The sequence below is a fragment of the Chiloscyllium punctatum genome, chromosome 27, assembly GCF_047496795.1.
Source record: "Chiloscyllium punctatum isolate Juve2018m chromosome 27, sChiPun1.3, whole genome shotgun sequence".
Lineage (NCBI taxonomy): Eukaryota > Metazoa > Chordata > Chondrichthyes > Orectolobiformes > Hemiscylliidae > Chiloscyllium > Chiloscyllium punctatum.
This window is the reverse complement of record NC_092765.1, coordinates 23,159,487-23,187,448: the sequence shown is the minus strand read 5'-3', so window position 1 is coordinate 23,187,448 and position 27,962 is coordinate 23,159,487. Positions and strand designations below refer to the sequence as shown.

Below are 27,962 nucleotides of genomic sequence, written 5' to 3'. Positions count from 1 at the left end.
TAGCTTCGTGGCTGCTGTGCTTCCAATATGCTTACAATACACACATGCTGACATTCGTAAAAATATTTAATTTCATCATAAAAAAAATATAATTTTGTGCACCCCATATACAAGGTCAAAATAAGTCCTCATAGTAGTAATCCTACAATTAGATCGCAATTTTTAGCATTTTATTTTTAAAAGGTGTCCTATTGCTATGCCTGGGGTCAGTACTGACGATTCTGAGGCTTAAACCACTTAAGATTAAGAATAAACAAATTGGGAGAGGACAAGAACAATTTATATACAATCTGTTGGCAGGATTGTTGAACCTTTTGCTATTTCATAGCACACACCACAAAAGGTCCATGACAAAGGTCACGTTTAAGGAAAAAAATTAAATTCCCTTCATAATTCACAATAAACTATCACTGGTATAGTATTGGGACATCCGGATGGTAATTTATTTTTAGGTAAAGTTATTACATAAGGAGGTTCATCTAACAGCATAGTAATATGAAGAAAGGAGTTTTTTCATACAAGTTCTCTCTCATATGTGCGAACAGAAACCACGTCATTTAGGGTAAGAGTCTAGAAAAAAAGAAAACAATGCAATCTGTTAGAAAACAATATTTGCTAAGTCGAGTGTGCAAACTTCAGTTTAAATGCAAAATTATAAGAAGATGCATTTCCTTATGACATCAGTTTTGCCCTGTCAATTCAGTTAAATGACATGAACCAACAAACTAAAACTGGCCTGATTGGGCTGTCAATGGGCAGTCCCAATTGCAGCATACCAATCGATAATACAAGAAATAGACATTTTCATTAAATTTATTCACAGGATGTAGGTGTCACTTGTTATTGCCCATCCCTAATTGTCCTACAGATGGTAGTGATCTGCCTCCATGACGTTGTGCAGTCCTTGAGGTGTAGGTATATCCAAAGTGCTGTTAGGTAGGCAGTACCTAAAAGTTTGATCCTGCAACAATGAAGTAGCAATTACATAGTTCCAAGTTATTGTGGGAGATGGCTTGGACGTGAACTTACAAGTGATCATGTTCACATGCATCTGCTGCTCTTGACCTTCCTGTTTGTACAAGTCGTAGGTTTGATTGGTGCTGTCTGAGAAGCATGGGTGAGTTGCTGCAGTGAATGTTGAAGGTGGTAGATATGGTGGCAATTGAATGGGCTGTTTTGTCCTGGATTGTGTAGAGATTCTTTGGTCTTTTCTCAATAGCATTCATCCAAGAATACCATAACACTATAAAGCGTAGGAGCAGAAGTAGGTCATTCAGCTCATCGGGTCTGCTTAACATTTAATGAAATCTTGGCTATTCTGATAATCTTAATTCCACTATCCTGCCTTTTCCTCATAATGCTTGATTCCCTTACTGAATTAAAAATCTGTCAAACGCAGTCTTGAATATACTTAAAGAACCAGCCTCTACACTCTCCTTGGTAAAGAATTCCACAGAAAAGAAATTTCTTATCATCTTTGATTTGGAGGTGCTGGTGTTGGAGTGGGGTGTACAAAGTTAAAAATCACACAACACCAGGTTATAGTTATATACAGGTATTTTTAGAAGCACAAGATTTCGGAGTGCTACTCCTTCATCAGGTGGTTGTGAAATATAAGATTGTAAGACACAGAACTTATAGCAAAAGTTTACAGTGTGATGTAACTGAAATTATATATTGGAAAAAACCTGGGTTGTTTGTTATGTCTCACATCTGTTAGAATGACCATGTTGGTTTCAGTTCTTTCATACGTAAATTGCAAAACTTTTTTAAAAGATACATTCTTAAGTGAACTTTAACAATTGGTGTCATGTTGGCCCAGATAATGTATTGAAGGTGTGAGCTTCCCTGTGTGAGACTGTCTATACCACAATGGTCACACTGATTCTAATCTAAAAAACAGATGGCCTCAACCGGGACCTTGGGTTCAATGTCACACTACAGGTGACCCCATTGAACTATACATACACACAGACAGATGCAGACACATAGACACTCCTATGCACACACACCCACCCACCATGGAATGGAAAATTATCCATTTACTGTGAAATTAATTATCCATTTACTATGAATTTAAAAGAGAATGCTTTTCTTCAACTCAATGCTGTACTGAGCTTTGTAAACGAAACTTTGATGAAGGTCGTAGTTAGCTTATCTCTGTTTGAATTCTGTAAACATTCGACTCGACCTTGTGATAGTCTAACTCAGCGAAAGCTGAAGAACTTTATGTCTAAAATCAGGGGATGAGAGAATAATAACTTGAGCTTTCCCAGTCTCTGCCCTTGACAGCGTGTTAAGAAACAGTATAAGGCAAGCGTCTGAACAATGCTCAGTACTCCTTTCTTTGAGGCATCTGGCTTAGTGTAATGAGTCAATCCTGCAGGATTTAAAATAAAGATCCTTTCTTTGCTCTTACTAATAATTGAGTCAAGTCAATTTAATTTCCACGACACACCCCTACATACACACACAAACTCCTACACACACACACACACACATATACTCACACAGACCCTCTCTCATGCGCTCACACAAACACACCCTCTCACAGACATATACACCTTTACACTCACACACACTCGCACAGACACCCACAACCGTTCCCCCCCCACCCCCCAAAACACACATGCACACATACACATATAAGTTTGTGGGGTGAATCTGTACTTGCAGAATTACATTTTACTTTGTTCAAAAGCTGCATGAATCCATATAAGATTCTGTAAATCCCTTTTTTAGATTATAATCAGTCTGACCACTGTGGCACAGATAGTCTCACACAGGGAAGCTCACACTTTCAATACATTATCTGGGCCAACATGACACCAATTGTTAAAGTTCACCTGAGAATGTAATTTTTAAAAAAGTTTTGCAATTTACATATGAAAGAACTAAAACCAACATGGTCATTCTAACAGATGAGAGACTTAACAAACAATCCAGGTCTTTTTCAATATACAATTTCAGTTACATCACACTGTAAACCTTTGCTATAAATTCTGTGCCTTACAATCTTATACTCCACAACCACCTGATGAAGAAGCAGCGCTCCGAAAGCCAATGCTTCTATTTAAACCTGTTGGTGTTGTGATTTTTAACCTCATCATCTCTATTTCAAGTGCACAACTCTTTAAAGGTCATTCTAGTATAATACGTCAGTTGTGTTCCTCTGCAACCTCACGCTATAGAAAATAGTGCTATGGAAAACTGCTACAGAAAACCATTCTGTAGAAGATCATTAATAGAAAATCGCTACACGCATTCAGCAGAAAGTTAGCGTTATCCAAACAATGTCCACAATTCATCAATCGCATTATAGCCAATTTGTGCTGACAAAACATGCGTTATAGCAGGATGACCTGTACTGAAATAATGCCCTCTGGTCCTAGATCTGCCACAAGAGGAAACAACCTTTTCACATCTATCCTATCAAGTCCTCTCAGAATCGTTCCTTCGAAAAGGGACAAAATCCGTTCACAATATTTTAGTATGATCTGATTAGTGCTGTGTGTAGTTTTAGTAAGACCTCTCGATTTTTATAATACATTCCCTTTGAAATAAAGGCTAACCTTCCATTTGTCTTCTCTATTACCTGGTGAACATGTATGCTAGCTTTTAGTGATTTATGTATGAAGACTCTCAAATCCCTCTGTTCTGCAGCTCTCTGCATTCTTTCTCCATTTAAATAATATTCAGCGCCCCTCATCTCCCTGCCAAAGTGCATTATCTCACATTTTCCCATAATATATTCCACCTGCTGGGTATTTGTCCATTTGCTTAAGCTGTTTGTTCAAAATTTCTGCAATATTTTGTATCAACCATTTAGTTTCCCAATTATTTTTGTATGTCATTCGCAAAACTGGTTATAATAATTAACTTTTATCCTTCAAGTATTCTTATAACTATGGTCCCAGCACTAATCCCTGCAGCATCCATGAGTTACAGGTTGTTCTTCTGAAAATGCTTTTTTTTATCCCAACTCTCTGCCTTCTATTAGTTAACCAATCCTCTATTTGTGCTAATGTACTTACCTCCAACACCATGAGCTCCTTTCTTTTCAATTAGCTTAATGGTACCTTATTGAACACCTTCTGAAAATCCAAGTATAATATATTCAGTGCTTCCTCTCTATCTATTCTGCTTGTTACCTCAACAAAGAATTCTGACATAATTCTGGTTGTATAATTCGAAGATTTCTAAAGAATGTTCCATCGAATTTCTGATTTATAGATGGTGGAGTAGCATCAGAGGGATAGGTGATGAGTTAGTCACCATAGAACTCCCAGCACTTGACCTACTCACAGTATTAATTTGTCTAGTCTGGTTCTGTTTCTGGTTAAAGGTAAGTTCATGAATATTGGTAGTGGTGAACTGACTAGTAATACCATTAAATATCTAGGCAGAAGACTCTATTTCCTCATCTGGGGAAGGATATTGCCTGACACATAGACAGCACAAATGTTATATCACTTATCAGCTAAAGACTTGATATTGTCCAGGTCTTGTTGGATATGAATACCGGCTACTTCAGTATCCAGGGGTGGTGGATAATGCCAAGCATATTTGCTAAAGATTGTACAAAGCCTTACTTCTAACCTTCATATGGCGGAAAGTTTTGAAATGATCTTCTCTGTCTACTGCATGCTGCTTCTATTGTTTGATGTGTAAGTAATAGAACAGTACAGCGTAGAACAGGCCCTTCGGCCCTTGATGTTGCACCGACCTATGAAATAATCTAAGCCCAACCCCAACACTATCCCATCATCATTCATATGCTTATCCATGGACTGTTTAAATGCCCTAATGTGGCCGAGTTAACTACATTGGCAGGCAGGGCATTCCACACCCTTTCCAATCTCTGAGTAAAGAACCTGCCTCTGACATCTGTCTTAAATTTATCACCCATCAATTTGCAGCTATGCCCTCTCATACAAGCCGGCGTCATCATTCTAGGAAAAAGACTCTCACTGTCCGCCCTATCTAATCCTCTGATCGTCTTCTATGTCTCTATTAAATCCCCACTTCGCCTTCATTTCTCCAATGAAAACAGGCCCAAGTCCCTCAGCCTTTCCTTTTAAGACCTTCCCTCCAGACCAGGCAACATCCTGGTAAATCTCCTCTGCACCTTTTCCAATGCTTCCACATCCTTCCTGTAATGGGGTGTCCAGGACTGTACACAATATTCCAAGTGAGGTCACACTAGCATTTTATATAGTTTCAGCATGACATCACGGCTCTGGAACTCAATCCCTCTACCAATAAAACCTAACACACCATATGCCTTCTTAACAGCACGATCAACCTGGGTGGCAACATTCAGGGATCTGTGTACAATGACACCAAGATCTCTCTGCACATCCACACTACCAAGAACTTTTCCATTGACCCAGTGTTCTGCCTTCCTGTTATCCTTCCCAAAGTGAATCACCTCACATTTATCTGCATTGAAATCCATTTGCCAACTCTCAGCCCAATTCTGCAGTTTGTCCAAGTCCCTCTGCAACATTTTTCCACAGTCTCCACCACTCCATTGACTTTAGTGTCATCTGCAAACTTACTAACCCATCCACCTATGCCTGCATCCAAATCATTTGTAAAAATGACAAACAGCAGTGGTCTCAAAACAGATCATTATGGCACACCACTAGTAAAACTGGACTCCAGGCTTAATATTTTCCATCAACCACCACTCGCTGCCTTCTTACAGAAAGCCAGTTTCTAATCCAAAATGCTAAATCACCCTCAATCCCATGCTTCCGCATTTTCTCCAAAAGCCTACCATGTAGAACCTGATCAAAGGCTTTACTGAAGTCCATGTACATCACATCAATCGGCCTCCCCTCATCCACATGCTTGGTCAGCTTCTGAAAAAACTCAATGAGGTTTGTGATACACGACCCACCCTTGATGAAACCATGTTGACTATCTCCAATCAAATTGTTGCTTGCTAGATGATTATAAATCCTATTTCTTATAGTCCTATGCAAAACTTTTCCCACAACAGACATAAGGCTCACTGGTCTATAATTACCTGGGGGGTCATCCCTACTATCCTTCTTGAACAAGGGCACATTTGCAATCCTCCAGTCCTCTAGTATTAAACCTGTAGACAATGACTTAAAGATCAAGGACAAAGGTTCCGCCATCTCCTCCCTAGCTTCCCAGAGAATCCTCAGATAAATGCCATCCAGCCCAGGGGACTTATCTACTTTCACACATTCTAGAATTGATAATACCTGCTCCTTACGAACCTCAATACTTTCTAGTCTTATAGCCCATATCTCAGTCTTTTCCTCTGCAATATTCTCCTTTTCCTGAGTGAAAACAGATGAGAAATATTTGTTTAGCAACTCTCTGATTTCCACAAGGTCCACACACAACTTCCCACTTCTGTCTTTGACTGGCCCTATTCCTACCCTAGTCATCCTTTTATCCCTCACATACCTATAGAAAGCTTTAGGGTTCTCCTTTATTTTCCCTGCTAAAAACTGCTCATCATGTCTCCTCCTTGCTCTTCCTAACTCTCTTTAAATCCTTCCCAGCGAATCTGTAGCTCTCCATTGCCTCATCTGAACCATGTCATCTTAACATCACATAAACCTTCCTCGTCCGCTTAACAAGAGATACAATTTCTTTGGTAAACCATGGCTCCCTTACCTTATCATTTTCTCCCTGCCTGACAGGGACATTTCTATCTAAGACACACAATATCTGTTCCTTAAAGCAGCTCCACATTTTGACTGCCCCATTCCCTGCATTTTGTGATCCCATTCTATGCCTCCGAAGTCTTGCCTAATTGCATTATAATTGCCCTTGCCCCATCTATAACTCTTGCCTTGTGGCATATACCTATCCATTTCCATCGCTAAATTAAAGGTCACTAAAAAGTTATGGTCACTTTCTTCAAAGTGCTCACCTATCACTAAATCAAACACCTGGCCTGATTCATTACCAAGCACCAGATCCAGTGTGGTTTCCCCTCTTGTCAGCCCTTCAACATACTGTATTATGAAACCCTCCTACATACATTAGACAAATACTGATCCATCTGGCGTACTAGAGTTATAGCCTTTCCAGTCAATGTTGTGGAAGTTAAAGACCCCATAATGACCACCCTGTTCCTTTCTCTCCTACCCAGAATTGTTTTGCCAATCCACTCCTCCACATTCCTGGAACATTGCGGAGGCCTATAAAAAAATCTCCTAGGCAGCGTGACCTCTGATCTCCTGTTTCTAACCTCAGCCCAAATCCACCTCAGTAGACGAGTGCTCGTCAGAAGTTCTTTCAGCCACCGTTATACTGTTCTTGACTAACAAAGCTACACCTTCCCCTCTTTTACCACCTTCCCTGTTCTTAATGAAAGATCTAAACCCTGGAACTTGCAACATTCATTCCTGACCCTGCTCTATCCATGTCTCTGAAATGGCCACAACATCGAAGTTCCAAGTACCTATCCATGCCACAACCTCATCTACCATATTCCAGATACTCCTGGTGGTGAAGTAGACAAACTTCATACCATCTTGCTGTCTGCCAGCACATTCCTGGGACCATGAAATCCTGTCCATGTCCTCCCAACTTACATACTCCTGTGCACTGGAGGTACACCACAGGTTTCCATTCCCCTGCTGAGCTAGTTTAAACCCACCTGAATAGCACTAGCAAATTTCCCACCCATGATATTCGTACCCCCCTCATTCAAGTGAAGATCATCCTGTTGTAGAGGTCCCACCCAATTATCCATATTGCTGAAAGCGTCCCTCCTGCACCATCCCTGCAGCCACCTGTTCAGCTGATATCGCTCCCTGTTCCTCACCTCGCTATCACATGGCATGGGTAACAAACCAGAGATAACAACTCTGTTTGTTTTAGCTCTCAGCTTCCACCCTTGCTCTCTGAAATCCTGCCTTACATCCCTATCCCTCTTTCTACCTGTGTCGTTGGTACCTATGTGAACCACAACTGGGGCTGGTCACCCTCTCCTTTCAAGACCCCAAAGACACAATCTGAGACATCATGAACCCTGGCATCTGGGAAGCAACACATCAATCGCGAGTCTCTTTCGTTCCCAACAAACCTTCTATCTGACCCTCTAACTACTGAGTCCCCAGTGACTAACACTCTCCTCCTTTGTCCCCTTCCCTTCTGTGCAACAGGGACAGACTCTGTGCTGGAGATCTGCACCGCAATGCAGATATAGCCTCATCAGATTGACACCTAAATTTTTATTAATGCTGCTCTTGGCATGGCCTCCTGCAATCTTCAGTGAAGCAGGGTTGATGCCCTGAATTAGTGGTAATTATATAGTGAAACCAGTATGCAAGGCCATGAAGTTACAGATTTTTTTTTACAATTCTGCTGTTGTGGATGGGCAACAATGCCTCTATATGCCCAGTTTTGTGTTGCTGGATCTTTTTAGATATACCTCATTAAGTGCTGTGTTGACAACATGATGAAGGGTATCCTCAATGTGAAAACATGTACTGTGTGGTGATCACTCCTCAATACTGTTGTGGGCACATGTATCTGCAACTAGTAGACTGGTGAGCATGAAGTCAAGAAGGTTTTTCTATCTTGTTGGCACCCTCACCATCCACTGCAGGCCCAGTCTAACACTTATGTCGTTGAGGACTCAGTCAGCTTGTTCAGTACCGGTGCTACTGAGACACGCTTGGTTGTAGACAATGAACTGCCCTATTCAGAGTACACTTTGTGTTCTCATCGCCCTCAGGACTTGATCCACTCATCATGAGAAGTATTAAAACATCAACCAAGGTGGGAGTGAGGTTGTAAGTAGTAAATAGCAGGAGATTTCTTTGCATATGTGTGACCTGATGATAGGAGACTTCACAAGAAATTCCAGAGTAAGTTTTCAGTACCCCAAGAAAAATGCCCTCCGATGCTATTCCCACTGTCCTGTAACTCCACTATCTGTGGTTGGCCTGTGGAAAAAGGATAGGGATTGTGATCATGGTATCTTGGATATTGTCAGCGTTACGTGCCCTACAGATATTAAGAGAATGAGTTTAAGAACAAAGGGTTTAATAACAGCTTGCTAGGCAATTTCAGAGGGCATTTAAGACTCAACCACACTGCTGTGGGCCTGGCAGCATATCTAAGTTCGGCCAGACCAGGTAAAAACACAGATTTCCTTCCCTAAAAGGTATTAGTAAACCAGTTGAATTTTTATAATAATTGATTCATGGTCATCATTAGACTAGAATTTAAGTTTTATTAATTTAATTCAAAGTTCACTATCTGCCATAATGAGAATTGAACCCATGCCCTCATAGCATTAGCCTGGGCCTCTAGATTATTAGTTCATCACATTACAAAGTGTCACTGCCTTGCCTGTATATTACATATGCACCACAACTGCAGATTAGAATTGAGGAGTATAGAGGCTTATTAAAGAACATTTTAATTTAATTGGTTTATACCTGACCTGGAGAGCAACATTAGGCTCTGCTTCTCATTCTCATTGAGGAGGTGGTGGCATAATAGTGATGTCACAAGACTAGTAATCCAGAACAGCCGTGTAATGTTCTAGGGACATGAGCTTGAATCTCACCTTGGCAAATGATGAAAATTGAATTAAATTTTTAAAGAAATCTGGAATTATAATAGCTGGCTAATGGTGGTCATATAACTACATATAACACATGCATGTTGATTAATGTAAAAACCCATCTGGTTCACTACTATCCTTTCAATAAGGAAATCAGCTTCCTTATCTGGTCTGGGTTACATGTGATTCCAGATCCACAGCAATATGGTTGACTCTTAACAGTCCTCTGGGCATTGGGGTTAGGCAATAAATGTTGGCTTAGCCAGTGGCATCTACATACCAAGAACACATTTTTAAAATATGCAGACATTCAGTTTAATAACTAAAAGTTGTACTTTGATTTAAAGGCGAATTAGTGGGGAACAGGCTACAATCATTTGTGAAATTCATGCCCTGCTTCACCACCTCATTGAATAAAACGCCTAATTTAAAGTAAGTCAAAATTCTCAGATGTGATATATGGTATATAAATACAAAGTTTCCTTTTTCTTCAACATACCAATATGAGATGTTCATTTTTGATTTCACGGATGAGTGTTGTTTGTTTTCCATCCCATTTCTGAACCTGTATCAATTTATCACCTTCCAATGATACAACTGTCTGTAATAAAAAATCAGTATATTACTCTTCTTTAGTTGATAAGACAGAATTTAGGTTCTCCACATTCCACAAAGGTTCTGTAAGCTCAGTGCCCAATCCATTCAAGTGGACATACTATTTAATAATAAACAATGAGCCAAGACTGCACACACAGTTTCAGTTATGTTAGGTACAATTGTCATTGTTGTTTAATCCATTTTTTTTCCTTTAATCATAGAATTATAGAGTCCTAAAGTTATACAGGTCAGAAACAGACTCTTCAGTCCAACTCGTTCATGCTGACCAGATATCCTAAACTGATCTTGGCCCATTTGCCAGCATTTGGTCCATATCCCTCTAAACCCTTCCAATTCATGTACCCATCCAGATGCTTCTTAAAGTTGGAATTGTACCAGCCTCCATCACTTCCTCTGGCAGCTCACTGTATTGATGCATCACCCTCTGAGAAAAACTGCACCTCGGGTCCCTTTTATATCTTTTCCTTCTCACCTTAAATCTATGCTCGTTAGTTTTGGATTCCTCTACCTGGGAAAAAGACCTTGACTCTATCCTAGCCGCTCATGATTTTATAAACCTCTATACCCTCTGAAGATCCAGGGATCAAAGCTCCAGCCTATTCAGTCTCTCTCTATACCTCAAACCCACCCAATCGCAGCATTATCCTTGTATATCTTTTCTGAATGATCTTAAATTTAACAACATCTTTCATATAGCAGGAACAGAAGTGAATACAATGTTCTAAAATGTCCAGTACAGCTGCAACATGACTTCTACAGTAAATGCACAAACCAGTAAAGGCAAGCATGCCAAGTCCCTTCTTCATCACCAGTATCTGTCTGCAATTCCATTTTCAAGGAACAATGAACCTGCACCCCTAGATCTCTTTGTTCGGTAACACTCCCCAGGACTCTACCGTTAATTGTATAATTCCTGCTCTGATTTTCCTTACCAAAATGCAACACCTCACATTTATCTAAATTAAACACATCTGCCACTCCTCAGCCCAGTGACCCATCTGATCAAGCATCCGCTGTATTCTGAAATATCCTTCTTCACTGTCCACTACACCACCAATTTTGGTGTTACTTTTAAATTTACTAACCATACCTCCAATATGCACATCCAAATTATTTATGTAAATGACAAAAAGCAGTAGACCCAGCAGTGATCCTTGCAGTACATCACTGGTCACAGGTCTCTAGTCCAAAAGACAACTCTCTACCATCACACTCTGTCTCCTACCTTCAAGCCAAACTTGTATGTAATTGGCAAGCTCCCCCTAGACTCCATGTGATTTAACCTTGCTAACCAGTCTACCATGCAGAATTTCACTGAAGCCCATATAGATAATGCCTACCGCTCTGCCTTCACCAATCTTCTTTGTCACTTCTTCAAAAAACTCAATCAGGTTAGTGAGACACAATTTCCCTTAATCATTTCTCCAGATTATCTTACTGGGTAGTTTCTTTCATAAGGAAATGTTCATTGGGATTTGAACTAAATTCAAAAAAATATGTTGCCATCCTAACCAGCCTGTTTAATTAAGGTGTTGTGCTTAATATTCTCAGTTCAGCAAACTATAAATGGACCTTGGAAACCATACGCCATGTTCAGAGTGAACATTTTAAGCACAAAGTCTTGCTAAACAAAAACATGACCTATAGATCATGACACAGAACCGGTACAAAACTGAAATATGACATTTCTCTTTACAGGGAATTAACTGAAGTGTCAACTAATGTGAATAATAAAAGCAAGCATTTCAAATTAGAAAGCAAGGAATAAAGGAGAAAGTCAAATGAATATATTTAAAAGGGGAATATATTTATGGAAACAGTCAGCTTGAGCAAGTTTATGGAATTATGATTTTTCATCGATAACTGATCACTAATCCACAGACCAATCAACTACTTGTTGCTGGCTGAATCCAAACATCCTTGGTTCTTGTTTGTCTACAAAACACACTTCAGCTGCTCGTTGAACAAGCATCTATGTAAATGGCACTTAAATTGAGTGTCAAATTATTTGCTTTCAAAACCTGTAGTAATCCTTCATCAATCCTTGGTTTTTAAAACAGTTTTTTTTTACATTTCAGTCTGCAATCAAAAATACCAAGATGTAATGAGTTGCATGTCATAGGTATCAGTGCTGGGGGCTCAATGATTTGCAATTTATATAAATGACGTGGATGAAACAACCAAGAGATGGTTGTTTAAATTTGCTGATGACACAAGGATGGGTAGGAAAGTAAGTTGTAAAGAGGAGCATAGAGAGGCTGCAAAGGGACATAGAAATAAGAGGGCAAATGTTTGGCAAATAGAATGTAATGTGGGAAAATATGAACTTGTCCGTTTCAAGAAGGAAAAAAGAAGCATGTTGTCTAATGGTGAGATTGCAAACCTCTGAAATCTAGAGAGATGTGGGTGTCCTTGCGCCTAACTCACTAATGTTTGTTTGCAGGTTCAGCAAGTAATTAGCAAAACTAACAAAATATATTGTTTATTGTGAAGGGTACTGAATTCAAAAGTAAGGACATTATGTTTCAGTTCCACTCTGTATTGGTAAGGACATCGTTTCAGTTACACTCGGTATTGGTGAGGCAACATCTGGATTACTGTATGCAGTATTGGCCTCCATATCTAAGAAGAGATGTAAATGTATTGAAGGTAATTCAGGAAGGATTACCAGAATGATTTCTGGAATGGGTAGGTTGTCTCATAAGCTTATAACTGCTAATGATTAGAAAGGCAAGAGACAACTTGATTGAAACGAATAAGATCACCATTTTTCACAGCGGGCATGGACAGAACGTTTCCTCTCATGAAACAATTGAGAACTGGAAGTCACTGTTAAAAGTAAGGGCTTATCCATTGAAGAGAGATGAGGGGCTTCTTTTCTTCTCACAGAAGATTGTTAAGTCTTCCCTGAACTCTTCCTTGAAAGGCCTTGGAATCAAAGTCTTTGAATATATTTAAGGGAGAGGTAGATACATTCTTGATAAGCAAAGAGAGGAGAAGTTATCAGCAGTAAGCCGGAATGTGCAGGCATCAGATCAACCAAGATTGTACTGAATTGGGGAACAGGCTCAAAGGGCCAAGGGCATACCTTTGTTCCTAATTTCTATGCTGACAACTGTAGCCTGTGATTGGACAAGCTCTTCAGCATCTTTCACTTACCTATTCTTCAACGTGTGTTTTAGACAAAGCTTGGTAGGTCACATACAGAGCCTCCGCCTGTTCATAGAATCATTGAATACCTCATTAGAAAGAGACCATTCACTCAATGAGTCTGTACTGACCCTCCGAAGAACACCCCACACAGACCCCCACCCTATCCCCATAACTTCACATTTCACATGACTATCCCAACAGCCTGCACATTCCCAGACACTATAGGGCAATTGAGTATAGCTAATTCACTTAACGTGCACATTTTTAGACTGTGGAAGAAACCAAAGGATGCGGGGTATTCTCATGAAGACACAGGGAGAACATGCAAACTCCACGCATACAGCCATCTGAGGCTGTAATCAAACCCAGGTAGCTGGCGCTGTGAAAAATAAGTGCTAAACTCTATGCCACTGTGCCGTGTAAGTCTAGCTCTAGAAAACCAATTGATGTAAAATGGTACTAGAGCCAAATCTAACGTACAATTAAGAGTGAAGCATTACAAGTCTACACTTCTGAATGCAACTTCACCAGTTTCACTGGGTGTCTCTTTATATCTGCTCAAGTAAAAGCCAATTACAGTCTTCCACAAGATTTCATTTAAACATGACTGATATTCAATTAATGCTCATAATTAATCTCAAAGAAAGCTGCCAACAAAGATCCTTGGAATCTGAGTTGGGAGGATGTAAATGGGTTGCACCTTCTGCAATTGCATGTTAAGGTGCTATGGGGAGGCTTTGAGAATGGAGAAGGGCTGGATCAAGGTGTCCTGCAGAAAGCTGACCAGAGAAGGGAGTGGTAAAGGTGGCGGTATTCTGCTCAGCTGGCAGATATGGCAGCTTATGATCCTTTGGATGCAGATACTGGAGGGTGGTAAATGGAGACCGGGTTCAGTGTGTGGGAGGGAAGAGAAGGGGTGAGGCAGAAATAAGGGATAAGGGACAAACATGGCTGATGGCCCTGTCAACCAAGATGGTGCGGCATTTTTCTGAATTTCACGTTTGGCATCTTGGTAACTATCTTATATTAACACCCTTTAGTTTATTTTTCTCCCCCAAGTGAAAAGACTTTTTAAATCTAACTTTATCTATCTTGATCAAAACTTTTCATAGTTTTGCACAACTCCATTAGATCACCCCTCAGCTTTACCTTTTCAAGAAAAAATAATCCAGGTTGTTCATCTTATTTTCACAGTTCTGTCAGCACACTTATAAATCTTACCTGCATCCCAACTGCTGCCTCCATTTACAATTCCAGTATATAATATAGAAAGCAGAACTCTAACTGGTTCTCTAATTGTGTTCCAATCAAGGTTTGATACAAATTTAGCATAACTTACTTACTTTCAAATTCTATCCCTCAAAAAATAAACCCTAGTGCTTGGTTTCTTTATATTATGAACTGTATATTCTGATGAACTTATGTAACAATTTGTGCTTGGCCAATTCTGTCAATGCAATCTTCCAAGCATGGAACTGAATATTAATCCACATTTATTGTGATGAAGGCCAAAATCAGATGACCAAGTTAACTTTCCAATAACTGAAACATAATCGTTTTTGGTCACCTGATGTTAGCACAATGACAATAAATATGTTCCAGCTGCTATGACTGTTTAATAATGTCATTGTCCATTATGAATTTTATCTCTTTCCTCACTTGATCTAACTTGTCGGGTTTGAGTATTTAAGTTTGTTTTGTGTGCAATACATCATCCACATTATGTATAATTAAACATGTTTATCATGGCCTATTTATACAAATCGATTTAAGAATCTGTCATAGTTTTGGAAGTTACTCAACCAGTTTTCTGGAAGATAACAGGAGCCCACCTGTGGTACAGTGCTAGTGTACCTGGCCCAGGAGGCCTGGGATCAAGTGCCAACTGCTCACAGGTATGAAATAACATCTTTGAACAGGTTGATTCAAAACTTAAATTATTAAAAAATTATAATATTCTATCTAACAGTTTAAGCACCTTTGTATTATCTAATTTGATTACTGGAGCTCAATATTTCATTCTCCCATTTTTCTAATTGAGTTGCTATTTGTTCTGATACTTTTCTTTCACTCCTTATTTCTTTCACCGCTGTAAATGCACTTCTGTTCTCACTATCTCCCTGTTACACGATCACTTTAAAATATTAGCATGACACACTCATTGATTTTTCTCCTGTCTGAAGTACTCACTAATAATTCACATTATTGAGTCTCGCCTTTAATTGTTCTCAAGAGACCAGTACCAGTACTAAAACCTTATCTCCAGCAACAATTTTTTTTGTCTGTTCTAGTTTTTATTGTTGTTGAGCAACTGCTTTTTGATAAAAGCACACACTTTGGTTAGTTTTTCCCAGAAAACTTGACACACGGTTCAGAAATGTAGTCTCTGAGCTTTGGTTTATGAATTTTTTATCTAATTAATTTAGGGGCCTTCTCACCTCTGTCCATATATCAGTTTGACAAGTCTGAATAGTGGGAACTCTTTAGAAACATCCTTAATGGTAACTGTAACAACAGAATTCCTTTATCCTAATCACTGGCACTTCGATGAAAATGCACTCTAATCAGGATCGATTTACTCTTTGGGATTGTGGGTGATAAGCTGAAGACACAAATTGTTCTTCTTTTGCCAAACTATTCATTATTTCTTTGAATATTCATGAAATTCATTTTGAATCAGGATCAGATTGTATTTCTTAGGGTAATCCATATCTTGTAAAGAAAACTGGTCAAACTATTCCACTAGATTTTTTATCCGAGGTCTTTTAAAAAGGCACTGCCTCAGGAAATGCTGTCAAAACGTTAAAAGGTAGATTCCTGGTTTTAGAAGTCCCACACAATCTATTACTACCTTGTTAAACAATTCATTGTTAGTATTAAAAGTAAAGCAGTTTAAAAAGTAAAGGCTTCTTGCTAACTGACTTGTATGGCGTATCTGGCAAAATTTAACCACATTTAATCCTGGTCAATAAAAGTGGTTTAGCATTTTAGCCTGAGATTTCCTGATATCTTAGTGACTTACCAGTGGAATTGTGTGAGCCACTGGTAAACTTTTTACGATGCTGAGCAGGAACTGTCATCTGTTCCCATACCTTGTCGGCTGGCATTTGGGGTGATCCTCAATTCTTCATTAACACTTTGTATTTTAAATAACAACATATGGGAATTGGTTGTGTCAATTTCTGAGTAGGATGTTTGACACAACTCTTCCAATTCTGGATTTGATGTTGCATTTTTATCTTTTCAAATGAGATGCAATATCTTTAAACATCTTCCTGTATAACTTCAGGCATTAAACACAGATTTCTACTTATCAAATCCTTCAATGGAATCAGAATTATCCTCTGAGCTCCTAGCTTTTCTTTATTCTTTTAAGCTTTTATGTTAAGTCATGACGTATAGTTTCTTTCTGCTTCTTTGGAATTCAAGCTTCGTTGGTTCCAGTTGCCCTTCTTTCTCATCTCTCTCTATTCATCTACTTTCTTATTTCAAACTTTTGTTTTATTTTTAACTCAATCCTACCTTAATTCTAGCAATGATACATCAATTTGGGAGGCACTGTAGTTCAGTGGTTAATGCTAGGGACCCCAGTTTGATTCCAGCCTTGGGAGACTGTGAGGAGTTTGCACATTGTCGATATCTGCATGGGTTTCCTCTGGGCTCCAATTTCCTCCCACAGTCCAAAGGTGTAAATATTGAGTGGATTGGCGATGATAATTTGTTCCATAGTGTCAAGGGAGGTGCAAGTTAGTTAGATTAGCCATGGTAAACGTGGGGTTGCAAGATAGGGAGTGGGTATAGGTGAGATGCTCTTCAGAGAGTCAGTGTGGACTCGTTAGGCCAAAGAGTCGATTTCCACACTGTAGGGATTCTATGAATATCAGGTTTCCCTCCTTTTAATTCTTGTTTTAAATACTGGGTAAACATTTCTCATTCTTCTGTTCAATTTACCTGCTAATTCTCTCAGTGTAGCCATACTCAAAGATTTCAGGTAATCCATGTTATACTTTCTACTCTCAAAGGCTTAGCAACATTCAAGGCCATTTTGAAGGTCCAATCTGTAAAATGTACTTCACAGCAACCTTCCACACTTTATGTCCATTACCTCCACAGGATTGTATTTTCTTAAAAACTTTCACAGGGCCCTTATAAATTCCATGACTTCCTGTCCTGCCAAAAACCTCAACTTTGTTATGATTCAAGCTGATAGTAAAATGTGGCTGAATCAACCAAAGCCTTTCTTTCCCGATTTGGATACTGTAGTGGTCACTCATTGAACATATTCACACAGGGTTACAAATGCATTTGTAACAAAAAAAATTCATTACACTAAATTTTTAAAAAACTGTATGTAGATATAAAAGTTCATCAGCAGCAAAAAGAAAGATTCAACCCAGATTTCCAGCAACACTCTTTGCAGACATTCAATCACAGAAATAACACTCCTATCTTCACTCTTTAATTTCTCAACAGGTGAGAAATGTATTTGTTTTCAGTAACTTTATACCTTTAGCAATGTCATCCTTTCCATCTTCCCCAGAGATAGAGACATGCAATTATACATGCTAACTCACTGACTCTTCTCATTGAACTAAAGCAAAGCTCAAAGCTTATTCCATCCCGATCCACTTGGACTAATGAAACAACTAAAGATAAATTTCAAGCTCAGTTAAAATGAAACTGCCTTTCTGCTGGTATGAATCTTTTCTTTTGAATTAGACTTGCCATTGGCTTTTCTTTCTACAGGTCATAAAAGTTCAACTTAGTAAACACTACAGCAATTGTGTCACCATGTAGTCTGACTAATCATTTAGCTTAGGTCACATGATTTCTTGAAAATACTGTTTTGATCCCCTGCTAAGAGCAATCGTGTCTCTGATCCCTAAACTTTAGAATCCAAATTCTCAAATAATGATGACAGATAAACAAACCTTCATCACAATGGGATCTCACTTCCCATCTTTGATTACTATGATATCTGTCTTTTACTTTAGCCTCTGTCTTGCAATTAGCTAGCTGCCTATGTTGCTACTCGTTCCCTGATTCTGTATGCTCTTAACTTATTCAGATATGTACGTTTCTCAAGAACCTTACCTTACAATCTCTATTGTCAGCAGTATGTTCATTGAATGGTTTGTCAAGTTGGAAGATAATTTCTGTGTTTCTGTAGGTGCTCTTGGTTTGCAGAATAATATTATCGCCATCTACTTTGATGATTGTGATGGGTTTGAGGACGTTGCCCACTTGTCGGGTTGCAAAGTCCATTCCTGAGGGTCAGGAAGCAGAAATGTCTGTACATACAGCAATAATGCAACTGTTGTAAATCATAAAAACACCACTGTATATTGTAAAGTCTTCCAGAGATGACTCTGGAACAATTTCTTTCAACCGAGAACTCTATGTTAACAACATATAATAATTACAAAGGTAAGAGAAAGAATTCTGAAATCTTTTTTGCACCTGTCCCAGCTCTATGTGTACCAATGTCAGTAGACATCATTGATAATGTCTCCTATATCATTTGCATAATAGGACTGAAAACACTATTCTACAATCTCTTTAGGTGCTACAAAAAACTGTAAGAATGGGACAACAGCTCCACATTTCTGAATGTAGCAAGTGTAATATCCTCATAAATGCAGAGCCCCCGTCTTTGATTAAAATAAAGCCATGTGGCAATGTGCATCAGTTTGCCAATCCTTGGAAAATCCAGCACATTCTTTCCACATCCACCTGTCAGCACCTTGAAGTATCTAATTTACTTCAATCAAATCAGCCCTCACTCCTGTAACATTCAGTGGATACAAGCCCAGTCCATCCAACCCATCCTGATAGATATCTGCAATGAATGTTTCCCTATTTACCAAAGCCCCTCTGAACCACACCCAACACATTTATATCCTTTCTTAAATAAGGAAACGAAAACTACAAACAGTATTTGAGGTGGTCACCAATGTCCTTCATAATTTAAACATAACATCTTTACTTTTATGCTCAACTCTTATAAAGGCCTTCTTGTTGTACCTACATATTAATGTTTTGCAACTTATGCATTAGGACACCTGAATTGTCCTGCAGCTTAGAGTATGCAGTCGACGTACACTTAAGAACTCTTCAGCTTCTCATTCTTCTTGCCAAAATGAACAACTTCACATTTTCCCATGTTTACTCCCTTTTCTTTCCATTCAACCAAAGGCTGTCGGTAAACTCCCTTCTTCACAACATACCTTCCAATGTATCTTTGTCATCTGTGAGTTAGTTAGATTCTCCTGCTCCTTGGATGCTGCCCAACTTGCGGTGCTTTTCCAGCACCTCACTCTCGACTCTGATCTCCAGCATCTGCAGCCCTCACTTTCTCCTAGTTAGTCAGATGACCATTTTATGTATACTTACTGCTTTCTACCAGACAGCCAATCTTCTATTCATTTTAATACATTATCACATACACAATGATCTTTTATTTTCTGCAAAACCTTTATTGTGGCACTTCATTATATTCCTTCTGAAAATTTGTTTAGTGCACTCACAGTCTCCCCTTCATCCATATGTTACTCCTTCAAATCTAATAAACATGATTTTCCTTTCAGAAAACATGCTGACTCTTCACAAAAAATGACCTTGAGTTTATCCAAATGTCCAACTATAATCTCTTTAACGATCAATTTTACCACCTTCCCCATGCCAAATGTGATGCCAACTGGCCTATGGTTTCCTGACTTTTTTCGTTCTTCCTGTTCTTAATGAGAGGGGCTACATTTGCTTATTTTCTGAATCTAGGGAAGTTTGTGGAAATGAAAACTAATGAATCTACTACCTTGTTAACCACCCCTTTAAGAACCTAGGATGAAGTCATTAGGACCCACAGACTTGCCAGCCTAATGCTCCATCAGTTTGTTCAATACTGCTTCCCTTTTTTTGATATTGCACTACAATAATCTTTTCCTTCCTTTTTTGGTTTACAGCTAGTTCTAAAATGTTTCTGGTATGCTTTGTAGTAAAAGGCCGAAGTAAACTATTATTAATTTCATGTACCATTTCCTTTTTTCTCCACTAATAATTTCCCATTCTTACTGTTTAGAGGATTAACATTCGGTTTACTTATTCATTTTCTTGCTAAATATCTGTAGAATCTGTTAAGCATTTCAAAATTTAGAGCTACGCATTTCCTAATTTATCTTCCCACTGGCCCTTTAGTCATTCTCTGCTGTTCTTTTCATTCTGGCTATTCATTTGACCAGTCATTCATCTTTGTGCAGGATATGGGTTTTCCTTCAGTTTGATGCTTTTCTTAATTTATTTAGTTTAACCATGTCAATTGGGTCCTGCCATTTATACTTTCAATACAAAGAACAATTCATGTATTCTGAGTTTTCTGAAATATCCATTTAAATATCTGCCATTGAGTGCATTAATCTATCCATTAGCCTTGTATGGCAGTTCACTTCAGTTAACATAAGTGTCAATCCCAAATAGCTGCTCTTATTTAGATTTAAAATACTAATCTTAATTAGTCTTCCCCCTTCCAAACAAACATAAAAATTAATTAGTGTCACTCCTCACTAGGCCAGTCTCTATTTTCAGGTCAGTAATTAATCCTGTCACATTGCCAAATCTAGTAGATTTGATGGGGTGGCACAGTGACTAGCACTACTGCCTCACAGTGCCAGGGACCCAGTTTCAATTCCAACCTCGGGTAATTGTCTGTGTGGAGTTTGCACATCTCCCTGTGTCTGCGTGGGTTTCCCGTGGGTGCTCCGGTTTCCTCCCACAGTCCGAAGATGTGTAGGTCAGGTGAATTGACCATGCTAAATTGCCCATAGTGTTAGGTGCATTAGTCAGAGGGAAACGGGTCTGTGTGGGTTACTCTTCGGAGGGTCAGTGTGGACTTGTTGCACTGAAGGGCCTGTTTCTGCACTGTAGGGAATCTAGTATCGCCTGCTCTTTAGTTGGTTCCAGAGGTGCTGCTCTGAGAAATTATCGCAAAACTATTTTATTACCTCATTCAGGCTACTATTGCCAAACTGATATTTTCTTTTTATATGTAGATTCAAATCATCTATGATTATTTTCATTCCTATATCACAAACACCAAGTAATTCTTCTTGTATACTTTAGCCAGCATTACCACCGATGAGGATTATTTTTAAAAGTGGTACAGGGCACCAAATTTTCTCTGGAGAACCTCTTTCCAATTCTACTAATGCCATTGATATCTAAGTAAACTCCCCCTCCAAGTGCAAGTTCCTTTGTGACTTGAAGCAGATATCCCAAACTGTGGCACTGGGTCAAACAACACAACTGTCTGCATTCTCACTCTTTGCTGTGGAGAATGTTGTCAGACCCCTCACTTTCTTATCATCTACACTACATTCCACTACATTCCTTGTTGCTCCCTCCACTTGAATGGTGCATGTGGTGGCCACTGACAACAATTTCTGCACTCCATTGTTGACTAACATGGTCCACGACCGTTTCTAGAGCCAGATTTTGATGAGCTGGTAATGTCTTTCAAATTTTGTTCATTTCGATACAAGCTTTTGTGATGAACAAGGAATATCACAGTTGCATTATAGCTTCCTGGCTGTGGACAGCCTGTAATGCTTCTTCCCACTGATTTTAGTGGCCAGTAAAATAGCAGTTACCACCTTTATAGCACGGCTCCACCATTTCTGCTGCGGCACACTTTTGATTCCATCTGTCTATGGTAGTTCCACCAGTGAGAAGCTTGTCTGGGACTCTGCACTGTATTATCTGTAACGGCTGCAGGTGGGTTAAAACAAATTTGTAAAGCTTACCCAGGCAACAGTTGATCTCTCACAATGCCTAGTCCAGTGTTCGGGTTGCTGCTCGTATTTACCATGCCATTTCATGTGAAGGCCTCAGAGATTTATCTCCATGATTCAATATCATTGGCTACAGCCACCTTTGAGGTCTTGCCCATTCTGAGGTTTGCTGGTGTGACTGGGGGCTTCTGTGTCAGAGCTGGTCTATGGTTGGTTACCTTTGTTTTAAATTTTCTCAAGAGCCATTTCACCTCACAATCAGACACTGCCATCCTTGCAACCGAGGATCTTTATTAACCAATAAAACATATTTACAAAAGTTAAGTAAGAGAAAGTATCCCAAAAGCCCCACTGCTCCGGTTCCTGCTCCATATATATTGACATCAGCAGGCATCGCTGATGATATATGCTATTTAGTTGCTGAACAAGAACAAATTATTATCCTATACTGTACAATCATAAAGCCACAGGGATGTACAGCACAGAAACAGATCTTTTGGTCCAACTCATCATGCCAACTATATATCTTAAATTAATCTAGTCCCATTTGTCAGCACTTGGCCTATATCTCTTTAAACCCTTCCAATCGTATACCCATCCAGATGCCTTTTAAATGTTGTAATTGTACCAGCCTCCACCATTTCCTCTGGCAGCTCATTCCATGCACATATTAAACTCTGCTAGAAAAAATTGCCCCTTAGATCCCTTTTAAATCTTTCCCCTCTCACCTTAAACCTATCCCATCTAGTTTTGGCACCTGGGAAAAAGGCCTTGTCTATTTACACTATCCATGTCCCTCATGATTTTATAAACCTCTATAAGGTCACCCATCAGCTTCAGAGAAAATAGCCCCATCCTATTCAGCTTCTCCCTGTAGCTCAAACCCTCCAACCTTGGTGACATCCTTTTAAATATTTTCTGTACCCTTTCATGTCTCACAATTGTTTCCTATAGCAGGAAGACCAGAATTGCTCAAAGTATTTCAAAACTGGGCTAACTAATATCCTGTACAACATGATCTCCCAGGTACAACCAATAAAGGAAAGCATACCAACCGCCTTCTTTGGTATCCTGTCTACCTGATACTCCACTTTCAAGGAGCTATGAACCTGCACTCCAACTTTATTTCATGATGCTAAATAAACAGGAGTCATAAATATGACCATGAAACTGAAAATTTCACACACATAAAGTTGTACTCACACCAATATAACAATATTTCTCTGCCTCTAATCAGAAAGCACGATTATAACCACGTGCTCAAAATGTGGAGGGTTGAAGTTGATCCTTATAAACCTCAAATCTCCTGATGAAGAATTTAGAGTCTGATAAATCAGCAGCTACTATATTAGTAAACAAGTTATAATACATCCTGCAATAGCGACTGGAATCAGAATTAAACCAATAGTTTAAAATCTAACAAGACATATGACTACTCACAATATATATGTAACTGGCAAAAATTAAACTGCAAATCAGAAATATGAATTAAAAATAGCAAAATAGCCATCGATCAAGTAGCACTTGTGTTAAAGCTACATGCTTCCGAAAAGAAAGAAGAGTACCATCATCACTGAAGTTAATACTGAGTGTGGTTGTTGTTAATATTTGAATGATGATTATTGACAATGTTGGGGGTGGGGAATAACGGTCATCCGAAGGCGGGAAACACCAGCGCTGTTCTGGCTGTGCTCGACACTTTGATCCATCAGCAACAGACCGAGAAAGGATCAATAATAAACAGTAAAGACTTATCAATAATTAATAATTTAACTGATAATTGTTTGTAAAAAAAATCGTTATATAGATTGCAATTTGGCTGAGGTTTTACTACCTCCTTTGAGTTTGTTTCTTTTTATATCGTAAATGTCACTTGAGCATCTGATCTATCTGTTATTGCATTTTGGTAAGCTTTAAAGTCGACAGTTTTTTTTTGTTATTATTGCCGTTGAGTTTTGTTTCAACTCATTCCTCGCCTCGCCAATGGTTTTGTGCCGCCACTTACCCAGTTCCCTCATGTAATTATCGAAATTCTGGGTATCCACCAGCCTCCAGGTGCCCAAAAAAGGTTCCATGATTCCAGATAAGTGAACATGGAGGATGAGAAGAGTACCGCCTCCCCATCTTTCGAAAGATCCAATCATCCTCCCCACCGCTCACTCACCCCACCCTTCGCTTCATCTCTCTCCTCTCCTTCCTCCAGTCACTTTTCATCTCCTCCCCTTTTTCTCTCCGTCCTACCTTCCACACCTCCCATTCCCCTCCTGTGTCTGCACACGCTTCCTCTCATCATCCTCTTATCCTCCTATCCATCCTCCTTCTCCTGCCCCCACTCCTCAGCCTTCCTCTAGATCTCGCCTTCTTTCTTGGCCAACCTGTCCCTTTTCATTTCTTCCATCCTTTCAAACCTCACGCCCCCACCAATCTCTCCCTGAACTCTCTCCTTTCGGCTTCCTCTTCCTGCACCTTTTTTCCTCCCCTCCATTCCATTTTTGTCTCTCTCCATCCATCTACACCTCTCCCTCCCCTCACTGTGCTTCTCTTTCCCTCCACTCTCTCCTTCACTATTCAAATTCTAGCAGATACAAGCTTAGTCTATCCAAAGGTTCCCCACATAACAATCCGTCTGTTCAAGGTATTGGTTTATTAAAATTCCTCTAAAGTACTGCCAATGCATTTATGTCCCTCTTTAAAGAAAGAGACCAATAGTGTGCCAGAGTTTCAAACATGGTGTTTGCAATATAACTGAAGTACAATCTACTTATTTGTATATTAAATTCCCCTTGCAAGGAAAAATAAAATTTGATTAACTTTCCTAACTATCTACTGTACTTTTATGTTCAAAGCCTAAATAGAGTTATAGAGATGTACAGCACGGAAACAGACCCTTCATTCCAACTCGTCTATGGTGACCAGATCTCCCAACCCAATATCATCCCAACTGCTAGCACCCGGCCCATATCCCTCCAAACCCTTCCTACTCATATACCCATCCAAATGCCTTTTAAATGTTGCAATTGTACCAGCCTCCACCACTTCCTCTGGCAGCTCATTCCATACATGTACCACCCTCTGTGTGAAAATGTTGCCCCTCCGGCCTCTTTTATATCTTTCCCCTCTCACCCTAAACCTATGCCCTCTAGCTCTGGACTCCTTTGTCTATTTTTCCTATCCATGCCTACTGGCCTTCTTAATAATTTGTGTACTGGAGCACCTAGATGCCTCTGCACCATAGAATTCTGCACTCAATCTCAAATCAAGTCATACCCTGTTTTATTACTTTTTCTGGCAAAGTGAACAACTTCACTTTTTCCAATATTGTACTGCCAGAATTTTGCCCACTCACTCAACCTATCTATATCGGTCTCCAAATCACTATTACAAAGCTATAATTCAGTTCCATTCTAGCTGGTCCTAATTGATGGCAATAACATCTCTGCTTAGTTGAAGGATATTTCACCAGATATTACAACTTCCATTATTTACTAAATATGGTGCTGCTTTTTTCCAGTTTGCAGTGCCACAATTTTCAGATTTCCTGAACCAAGTACAAAAATGATCTAGACCCAAAGTGGTGTGCACTGACCAGACTTATCTAATCTAGTCCATTTTGGCTACCTCTGAACCAGCCAATTAAATAATACTGTAATGGTCACCCAAACAGGCAACAGTCTAATCATTAACTGTCATGCAGTTTCGACATATGAAACATTAGCCCAGTTTTTTCTGTTCATGACATTCTGTCTGAGTAATTATTGACAAGGTGGCAATACTATATCCTAATGGCAATATTTCTTATGCTGCTGAAAACAATTCAGAAAACAAGAACCAAACCTGAAATGCGAGTTTGGCATAGAAAATACTCATAAAATGAAAGGTTATAACTGTGTCACTGAACTAGTCAGTACTACAGGCTGGCCAAGGAAACATATCATTAATCTTGCAAAATGAATAGAATGAAAATAAATTATGTCTTACATTGCAGTTTTGATCACACTCCTAATTACAGTTGAAATTTCATGGTAAATCCCTAAATAGTATGCATTTAAAATTAATAAATTTTATATTGAAGATGCCCAGTCATTTTTGGAATGTTTGTTTTAAAAACAGTCTGCACATTTCTAACCACATCATTTACATTTATATTTTTTGAGTAACAGAGACTAGCTTGTTTTACATAATTGTATCAAAATTGTGAAGATTTATGTTGCTATTCAATACAGATTGTCTGCTTATTAGTTAGTGTCACATTATCATTGTCACAATATTTTTGATCAATTTCTTCCAATTTTTTTTGAAAATTGAATACTTGAGAGATTAGTTATTTAAAGGTAACCAAAGATTTGTTAAAAAAAAACACATCATGCTTGAACTGATCTCACTGATTTCCCCTCCAAGCCACTCACCACACCGACATGGAAATTTATCTCTCTTCCTTTAGTGTTGCTGGACCAAAATCCTTGAACTCCATCCTTAAAGACAGATGAATCTACCTACACTAAATGACTGCAGCAGTTCAAGAAGGCAGCTGAACATCACATTCTCAAGGGCAAGTAGGGAATGTGCAATAAAGTCTAACCTAGCCAGTCACGCCCACATTCTGTGAATGAATAAAAATAAAATAGAATTTAAGGAATGTTTGAAGAAAAATGAAGTGGAAAGTCAGAAACGTTTAGGGAAACAATTCTAGAGTTCAGAAATTTGGTGGCTGAAGGCACTGGCATAAATGATTGAGCAATTAAAATTGGGGATGCTCAAGAGGCCAGCAGTACAGAATGTAGATATCTTAACTGGAGGAGAAAGCAGGGAAACTGAGGTGCTAAGCTTTGAAGAGATTTTAAAACCAATTATGATCATTTTAAAATTGAAGTGTGGTTTAAACAGGAGCCAGCAAACACAAGGATGATTGCTGAATGCCATTTTGAGCAAATCAGGGCACATGCAAAGTTTTAGATTATCTCAAATTTACAAAGGTAGAACATGGGAAACAGGCCAAGAGTCCTGTTTTGAGAAGATTTGTAGCTCAGGTTGATGATAAGTATGTAAGTTAACTTGCTAAGCTGGAAGATTTGTTTTCAGACTTTGCATCACCATGACTAGGTAACATTATCAGTGAGAGTCTCCACTGGTGGTATATCCCACCTCTCTGTTTATAGGTCTTGGTTTCTTAAGGTCGGTGATCCCATTTCAGTTCTCTTTTTCAAGGGAAGATAGGTGGGATCTAAGCCAATGTGTTTATTGATGGAGTTCTGGTTAGAATGCCGTGCCTCTAACAATTCTTGTGCGTGTCTTTGTTTCGCTTGTCCTAGGGTGTGTGTGTTGTCCCAGTCAAAGTGGTATCCTTCTTTGTCTGTATGTATGGAAACTAGTGGGTCATGCCTTTTGATGGCTATAGATTTTTTTGACTTTGACTGGGACAACACACACATCCTAGGACAGGCGAAACAAAGACCTGGACAAGAATTCCTCGAGACATGGCACTCTAACCACAGGTCCATTAATAAACACATTGATTTAGACCCTGTCTACCTTCCCTTTAAAAAAAGAACTGGAAATAACATCACTCACCTTAAGAAAACAAGACCTATAAATAGAGAGGCAGGACATACCACCAGTGCTTCACCGGAGATTCTCACTGAAAATGTTACCTAGTAGTGGTGACGAAACATCTGAAAACAAACCTTCCAGATCGGTGAGCTAACTTACAAACTTAGGCCAAGAGCCCACTTGAATAGTAAAGTTTGGACATAACAGCAGAAGAATGGGGTTTGGAGGTCAAAATAGGTGATATTAGTGATGGCACTGAAAAGTGGTTGAGAACTATCAAGTCAGATATG

General features: G+C 39.1%; 1 protein-coding gene and 1 long non-coding RNA gene across 3 annotated transcripts in view; one reads left to right on the top strand and one right to left on the bottom strand.

Annotated features, from left to right (window-relative positions):
* LOC140453544 (uncharacterized) overlaps nucleotides 1–27,962 on the top strand; it is an 80,647-nt gene that overhangs the window by 13,267 nt on the left and 39,418 nt on the right. The window lies entirely within an intron of this gene.
* Nucleotides 118–26,628, bottom strand: LOC140453288 (fatty acid-binding protein, brain-like). Of its 2 annotated transcripts, none has more exons than XM_072547852.1 (4): nucleotides 26,532–26,628; nucleotides 18,437–18,609; nucleotides 10,071–10,172; nucleotides 118–570 (listed from the first exon to the last, which is right to left on the bottom strand). In XM_072547852.1, exons 2-4 carry the CDS (start codon nucleotides 18,605–18,607, stop codon nucleotides 514–516), a joined length of 330 nt encoding a protein of 109 aa, XP_072403953.1. In that variant the 5' UTR covers nucleotides 18,608–18,609; nucleotides 26,532–26,628; the 3' UTR covers nucleotides 118–513. The 2 variants fall into 2 exon arrangements, with proteins under 2 accessions (XP_072403953.1, XP_072403952.1); XM_072547851.1 differs by lacking the exon at nucleotides 26,532–26,628 and adding an exon at nucleotides 24,131–24,209.